Source organism: Salvelinus sp. IW2-2015, unplaced genomic scaffold (assembly GCF_002910315.2).
Source record: "Salvelinus sp. IW2-2015 unplaced genomic scaffold, ASM291031v2 Un_scaffold2616, whole genome shotgun sequence".
Lineage (NCBI taxonomy): Eukaryota > Metazoa > Chordata > Actinopteri > Salmoniformes > Salmonidae > Salvelinus > Salvelinus sp. IW2-2015.
The window spans coordinates 108,033-116,799 of NW_019943924.1; the positions used below are offsets into that span (position 1 = coordinate 108,033).

The following is an 8,767-nucleotide window of genomic DNA, read 5'->3' on the forward strand; positions in this document are numbered from 1 at the left end:
TTCTGCCCAATCATATTGTTTGTATAGTTTGTTCCAGAGGGACCTGTTAGCACTGACCTGCAAGGCTCTGTAATAATGACACGTATATCACTCTACCAATTAAAGGTGTCAAACAAGAACACACACACACACACACACACACATTCATCTAGTACATTGTGATTTCATATTACATCAGCAAAACTCAACCTGTGCTCTGTGAATGACGTCCAAAACTCTAAGGAATTCTACCAATTAAAGGTGTTGGAAACACACAAATGCTTTACTCCAGGGACCTAATAAAGCCCCAGTACAGCATAAACATTCAACGTGAACCTGAGAGCAGCTCTATTGTCATTTGTGTGAGTACAACTTCCATTAGGCCTCAGCCTCAGTACAACTCTCACCCCTAAACTAGTCTTCCCTGCAAAGGTCAACAATTCCACATCGGAATCATGACTGTCACAGGTGAGACCTGAACCCCGGGATCCTGAGTGGAAAACCAGCATCTTAACCAATAGTCCAAGAGGAAAGTTACTCTTGGACCGAGGGTGACACTGATTTTGAAGTCGCAGGCAGGGCTRCCTCATYACAAKAGCTTGAGTCAGACTCAACTCTGCTACACATTTTAGTCATTTAGGAGATGGGGGGAGTTGTGGCATTGATTTTTAAAAGTCTWAGMCTTTGGGGGGGTAAGATAAACWATTAAGATTTAAGATAAACAAWTTTCAATTCAATAGCATATTRGATTTGGCCATTACTACTATAGCCCGTAGAAACACATTGAATAACACATTCATAAATGGCAAAAAAGACAGTCAAATAATACATCATTAGGAATAAGACTTTGAAGTGTTTGTCCTATATCAAGGACGTACAAGAAATCTCAGGAAATATATAGAGATATTTTTTTTAACATTTTTTGGGGGTAGGCACAAAACTACCTCCAAACTTCCATTAATTTGTTTAACCGGTAACGGTTCCATTCAGATGAGTCCCATGACACTTGTGGGGGTAGTAGAGAAAAACAGATTACGCCATGGTGTGCATGAGAATCCTCCCTTTTCACAATAGTTTRCAGCTCAACCGGTTCGGACACTACAAACAGAGATTGGCACATCGACAGTACCRACTTCAGACAAGTTGTCATATTATTTGTTGTCATATTAGTTTTTTAGGCCAAACCGTTCAGACGCTGATTTCACGACTTGATTCAAGTTGTTTTCTCAAAGTAGATGTTAGTTTGATTTTTGAGATGTTACAACCTTCATACTGTAACCCAAACTGGTATAACTTTATAATAACACATTGTTATGAAGCATTTATGATGGATTAGTAAATTGTTTATTTACCACTTATTAATAAATATGTGAATACCTAGCTTACTATTTAACACGTATGATTAAATGTGTGAATAACTAGCTTACTAACAGTTACAGATGTGGGTGTAACGACACATTTATGATGGAAAAACAATTTACTAATCCATTACAAATGCTTTATTACAAGGTATTATTATAAAGTGTTACTTTACTTTTTGTGACTCATTTCAGGAAACTAGGCATATGTTGCACGTCACTACTTCCCAGGAGAGACATTTGAACGTAAACATTTATTTATCAAAATGCGTTATTTTGGCAGAAATGCCTTCTGGAACATGTGAACTTTCATGTGTCTTAATAACATAAGTGTCTGCTATCTGTAAATACGAAAATAAAATACAAATTACAAGCTTAGTTGGTTTAGCCTCGGAAATAGACAGGAACCTTCCAGCTTGCCATGGGTGGCTGAGATAATGGAGGGCTGGACATGCCGAGAGATGAGTTTGGAATGGTGGAATACTCTATTGTCTATGACAGGGCTGCCCAAACCTCTTCCTGTAGATCTACTGTCCTGTAGGTTTTCAGTCCAACCCTAATTTAGCAGTTCTGATTCAGCTAGTTAAGGTTTTGTTGAGGAGCTAATTAGTAGAATCAGGTGTGTTAAATTAGGGTTGGACTGAAAACCTACAGGATGGTAGATCTCCAGGAAGAGGGTTGGACTGAAAACCTACAGGATGGTAGATCTCCAGGAAGAGGGTTGGGCTGAAAACCTACAGGATGGTAGATCTCCAGGAAGAGGGTTGGGCTGAAAACATACAGGATGGTAGATCTCCAGGAAGAGGGTTGGGCTGAAAACCTACAGGATAGTAGATCTCCAGGAAGAGGGATGGGCTGAACCTACAGGATAGTAGATCTCCAGGAAGAGGGTTGGGCTGAACCCTCAGGATGGTAGATCTCCAGGAAGAGGGTTGGGCAGCCCTGGTCTATAACATGAGCTGTTCAGTATTTGTAGATAATCCTTTCTTCTAGCTTTTTTGAAAGATATCATGAAGAACTGCAAACGTGTTGCTACTGCTGTCCAGTTTCGGGAGGACGATCGTGCCATGTTGACTCTCTTTGATTCTGAAAATGAATCAGATGATGAGGAAATCCATGATTTAGGTAAAAAAAAAAAAAGATTGAACCAGTCATTGTAGAGTCTTCTGATGACAATGATGGGGAAGAAACGACAATCAACAGTGTTCTTGTCATGGAAGAAGTTGACCGAGATGCCCGGTGGAAGCAGAGTATRATAGCTAAGGAGATGGAGAAAAATTCTGCCGTTTGATTGCAAATACGCAGAGGGATTCAAAAAGAGAACACAGAATTCTGTTGTATGAAACACATCTCCGGATTACATCTTCAAACTAAGGGCAACCATGGCATCCATGACAGAGAGGGAGAAGAACTCATCCATGTACTATATATGGGTAAGAGTTTAGCTYGCTACATTTTCTAATTTAGTCAAAAGTAGTTTTCATTGCTGGCTTGCTAGCTAACGTTACATGCATGATCTGTGTWKTAAAATTACTCGTATCTCAGAAGCCATTTGCATTGCTAGTTATTGCCTATGTTAGCTAGCTTGCATGGTGACTAGCTATGACAATCAGTATTGTTTGGGATTGTTGCCAGGTTCTGTAACGTGTACACTTAAGCAAGAACAGGGGGTGACTTTAATAAATAACAGAACACGGAACAAAACAAGAAACACGAGTAATGTACAGACATAAAACACAGGAACAGAAACAATAACRCCTCGGGAAAGAACCAAAGGGAGTGACAGATATAGGGGAGGTAATCAGGAAGGTGATGGAGTCCAGGTGAGTCTCATGAGGTGCATGTGCACATAACGATGGTGGCAGGTGTGCATAATAGGGAATAAACTGACCACGTCAAGTGCCAGAGAGGGGGAACAGGAGTAGACGTGACAGTCCCCACTCCCTGACGCGCAGCTCCAGCCGCAGGACACCGACCAGAGGGACGGTCCCAAGGACCAGTCGCTTCTGCTGAGGCGCTTGAACCTTTACAGCCAGCTGAGGTGCGGGAACCTGACGAGCCAGCTGAGACACGGGAACCTGACGAGCCAGCTGAGGCGCAGGAACCTGTCGAGCCAGCTGAGGCGCAGGAACCTGACGATCCAGCTGAGACGCAGGAACTTGTCGAGCCAGCTGAGGTGCAGGAACCTGACGAGCCAGCTGAGGCGCAGGAACCTGATGAGTCAGCTGAGACGCTGGAACCAGTCGAACCAGCTGAGGCATGGGAGCCTGACGAGCCAGATGTCAAGCCGGATGCACAGTCACGCCGCTATAGCCCCGCATCTACACCCTTGATCCCCAAGACCATACTTCCCACCTCGTGCCTGGCGGTGACACTCAGCTGGGGAACAGAGGATCAGGTCCGTGAGGCACAGCGTTCCCAGCCGAACCCCGGGGGGAGGCCCAGATAACCGGATGTTTGTGCCTGACGCTGTCCGCTCCTTGGTCCTGAAGTGGGCCCGCTACTCCAGGCTTGCCTGCCACCCGGGCTTCCATCAGACCCTGGCCTTTGTGCACAACGCTTTTGGTSGCCTATCATGGTCCATTACGTTTCCGCATCCGTCGCCGCCTGCACAATCTGTGCGCAGAATAAGACTCCTCGGCAAGCTCCGGCTGGTCTCCTTCAACCACTTTCTATCCCTCACCGTCCTTGGTCTCACATATCCCTGGACTTCGTCACTAGTCTCCCCCCATCTGATGGCAGCACGGTCATCCTGACAGTAGCGGGCTACCGCACGGCAAGCGGTACCGGAGCGCAAGGTCTAGAACCAAAGGCTCCTTAACACCTTCTACCCCCAAGCCATAAGACTGCTGAACAATTAATCAAATGGCCACCGAACTGTTAAATTGACAGCCCCCTCCCCCTCCATTTGTTTGTACAGTGCTGCTACTCGCTGTTTATTATCTATGCACAGTCACTTCACCCCTACATACATGTACACCCCCGCACACTGACTCGGTACCGGTACCCCTGTATATAGCCTCGTATTGTTATGTTATTGTGTTACTTTGTATTATTAATATAGTATTTTTTAGTTTTAATGTTTTTTTACTCTCGTTTATTTGGTAAATATTTYCGAAGCACTTCTTGAACTGCACCATTGGTTTAGGGCTTGTAAGTAAGCATTTCACGKTAAGGTCCACACCTGTTGTATTCGGCRCATKTGACAAATAAAGTTTGATTTGATTTGACCTYCTACCCTCACATGTMGCCCAGAAGTTTGAGGTGGGWTTGGCACCCATCTAAGCAGGGAACGCTGGGGTAACGCACCCTTTTGGACCCCACTAGTTATCACTGGAGCATGAGGTGAGTCCAGAACCCTGCTTGGAAGCACTAGTTGAGGTGTGGTTTGGGTTTGGACCCCACGGCTAGTCGACTGACGCTGAGGTTGGTTTGGAAACTTGTTGCGAGGAGATGACAGAGGTGGGGTTTTACTTTGGACCCCAATGATCTGCGGCGGCTGAGGAGGTTTTGGAGCTGGCGTGGCGCAGGAGAARGTGGGGTTTGGGTTTGAACCCCTCTAGTCTGTGGACGAGGAGGTGGTTTCGGGCCGGGTGTGGGAAGAGGCCGATAAGGTGATGGTGAAGGAGATCGTGGGGATGGTGACTGATCCTKTGATCCATCTGGATCTCTGACTCCTTATCTTGCACGGGCAACTCCTGATCCAGGCCTGGATATTGAACCTTTGACTCCACCTCTGTTTTCTCACTGGCAGAGGAGAACGACAACATGACAGGTTGCTGTAAGCCCCTCCTCCCGCTGTTGAAGAGGACCATGAGCTCTCTTGTTGTTGCTCTGGGTCAGGTTCACTGCTTTTCTGTTGGTTMTTTTATAAGAAGGYTGCTATCATTTGAGCCTCCTCCAGATCCCTTTCAGTTTGCCGTAGACATTGAGGTCTTTCTAGCTGTTTGGCTATGGTTTCACATGCTTCAAAGACTTGTCGTGTGTGGGTGTCCAAGCACCWACACTCCTAATCAGCTTGAGYGTCCTCTATGGTTTGTTGTTTGACCTCCTCTAGTTTAAGGAGCTTMATACGCATCCTGAGAGCAGCAGCTTGTGAGTCATTCAGGGCCTCTGATGGGAGTCCACTCCGACCACTCCCACAGCTCTGAAATGAATGGTATGAAGAGCTGCCCTCCGTTCTCATTGAATGAGATGATTTAGTGGATCTGAGAGATTTAACAGAACGTCGCTCTGATCCCCCAGTGTGCCTCTTCCCTGAGAGGTCTTCCAGAGACTGGTGAAACAACAGGCCTTCATGTGTTGGGGCCTCTATATGCTCGGAGGAAGAGATGGAGAGTGCTTTTTGCAGTGCCTATTAATTTTATCCTTTCGATTATCTATGTGTGTGCTAAACATAATAAACACATACCAAAACATATTTCAATTAGGATATTTTCATATAAAGAATTAATATGCGCTGTGTATAATTAGTTGTGAAATCTTTGACGAGTTATGTTATTGATCCAAGATATGATCATCTTAAAATGTGCATCTATACACACATGAAAAAGAAAGTACAATTTAAATGTTATTTCTGGTTACTTATGTTTGRACGCACCGATAAAATAAATAAATTGATAATGCTGGAGAGGTACAGTACTGTACAACTGCCTGGGTTGATTGGCATTGTACTAAATTGCCAAAGGAATCAGGTATTTAACAAAKGAAATCGKGCAGCGCCATTTGAGGACTGATGTGTAGCGATCTCTACATATCTCTATGGCTCAGAGGTGCCTGCAATTAAAAGGACAGTTGATGAGAGCCTTTTTTACATTCGGGTCTCCATGAACTTGAGTAAATCCGTTATTTGTTTTCTCGCTCAACATTTTTGGAATCACTTACAAAAACCCTGATGATAAATGAGTTCACCGAGGTGTGCAAAAGTTTTTATTGATTTATTGACTAACTTTTTTTTGATAGCTGTGATGTTAATGATGTTCTACTGTACAGGGGCGGCAGGTARCCTAGAGGTTAGAGTGTTGTGCCATTAAGATAGTAAGAGTCTTGGTGTTTTCAAATTTTTTACATTTAAGAATCATGGAGTGCACTGTGTTCTTGGGAAGTTTCAACAGTGCAGAAATGTTTTGGTACCCTTCCCCAGATCTGTACCTCAACACAATCCTGTCTGGGAGCTTGATGGACAATTCCATCAACCTCATGGCTTGGTTTTTTCTCTGACATGCACTGATAACTGTTGGACCACCAAGTTTGAAACCACCAAGACTCTTCCTAGAGCTGGCTGCAATCAGGGGAGAAGGGCCTTGGTCAGGGAAGTGACCAAGAACCCAATGGTCACTCTGACAGAGCTCCAGAGTTCCTCTGTGGAAATTAGAGAACCTTCCAAAAGGACAACCATCTCTAAAGCCAATCAGTCTTTTATGGTAGAGTGGCCCGATTTAAGCCACTCCTCAGTAAAAGGCACATGACAGCCCACATGGAGTTTGCCAAAAGGTACCTAAAAAGACTCTCAGACCATGAGAGAAACTTGATTCTCTGTTCTGAAGAAACCAAGATTGAACTCTTTGGCCTGAAAATCAAGAGTCACGTCTGGAGGAAACCTTGCACCATCCATATGAAGAAGCATGGTGGTTTTAACATCATGCTGTGGGGATGTTTTTCAGCGGCAGGGACTGGGAGACTAGTCAGGACCGGGGGAAAGATGATCGGAGCAAAGTACAGAGAGATCCTTGATGAAAACCTGCTCCAGAGCACTCAGGATCTTAGACTGKGGCGAAGGTTCACCATCCAACAGGACGACGACCCGAAGCACACAGCCAAGACAACGCAGGAGTGGCTTTGGGAGAAGTCTCTGAAAGTCCTAGAGTGGTCCAGCCAAAGCCCGGACTTGAACCCAATAGAACATCTCTGGAGAAACCTGAAAATTGCTGTGCAGCAACACTCCCCAAAACTCCCTATCCAACCTGACAAGATATTACAGGATCTGCAGAGAAGAATGGGAGAAACTCTCCAAATAAAGGTGTACCAAGCTTGTAGCGTCAGACCCAAGTAGAATTGATGCTGTAATCGCTGCAAAAGGTGCTTCAAAAAAAGTACTGAGTAATTTTGAAAAGATTTCTGAAAAAAAAATCTTTGTCAATATGGGTATAGTGTGTAGATTGATGAGGAAAAGGGGTCTGAATACTTTCCGAATGCACTAAATATACACTGCTCAAAAAAATAAAGGGAACACTTAAACAACACAATGTAACTCCAAGTCAATCACACTTCTGTGAAATCAAACTGTCCACTTAGGAAGCAACACTGATTGACAATAAATTTCACATGCTGTTGTGCAAATGGAATAGACAAAAGGTGGAAATTATAGGCAATTAGCAAGACACCCCAAAAAAGGAGTGATTCTGCAGGTGGTGACCACAGACCACTTCTCAGTTCCTATGCTTCCTGGCTGATGTTTTGGTCACTTTTGAATGCTGGCGGTGCTCTCACTCTAGTGGTAGCATGAGACGGAGTCTACAACCCACACAAGTGGCTCAGGTAGTGCAGTTCATCCAGGATGGCACATCAATGCGAGCTGTGGCAAAAAGGTTTGCTGTGTCTGTCAGCGTAGTGTCCAGAGCATGGAGGCGCTACCAGGAGACAGGCCAGTACATCAGGAGACGTGGTAGAGGCCGTAGGAGGGCAACAACCCAGCAGCAGGACCGCTACCTCCGCCTTTGTGCAAGGAGGTGCACTGCCAGCGCCCTGCAAAATGACCTCCAGCAGGCCAACAATGTGCATGTGTCTGCTCAAACGGTCAGAAACAGACTCCATGAGGGTGGTATGAGGGCCGACGTCCACAGATGGGGGTTGTGCTTACAGCCCAACACCGTGCAGGACGTTTGGCATTTGCCAGAGAACACCAAGATTGGCAAATTCGCCACTGGCGCCCTGTGCTCTTCACAGATGAAAGCAGGTTCACACTGAGCACATGAGCACATGTGACCGACGTGACAGAGTCTGGAGACGCGTGGAGAACGTTCTGCTGCCTGCAACATCCTCCAGCATGACCGGTTTGGCGATGGGTCAGTCATGGTGTGGGGTGGCATTTCTTTATGGGCCGCCACAGCCCTCCATGTGCTCGCCAGAGGTAGCCTGACTGCCATTAGGTACCGAGATGAGATCCTCAGACCCTTGTGAGACCATATGCTGACACATGCACATTTGTGGCCTGCTGGAGGTCATTTTGCAGGGCGCTGGCAGTGCACCTCCTTGCACAAAGGCGGAGGTAGCGGTCCTGCTGCTGGGTTGTTGCCTCCTACGGCCTCTACCACGTCTCCTGATGTACTGGCCTGTCTCCTGGTAGCGCCTCCATGCTCTGGACACTACGCTGACAGACACAGCAAACCTTTTTGCCACAGCTCGCATTGATGTGCCATCCTGGATGAACT

At 45.7% G+C, this 8,767-nt stretch overlaps 1 protein-coding gene across 1 annotated transcript; it reads left to right on the forward strand.

Moving 5' to 3' along the window:
- The first annotated feature begins 434 nt into the window (after positions 1-434).
- Positions 435-3,786, forward strand: LOC139025397 (thrombospondin-related anonymous protein-like). The gene is made up of 2 exons (XM_070440510.1): positions 435-447; positions 3,293-3,786. Exons 1-2 carry the CDS (start codon positions 435-437, stop codon positions 3,784-3,786), a joined length of 507 nt encoding a protein of 168 aa, XP_070296611.1.
- Positions 3,787-8,767: the final 4,981 nt, after the last annotated feature.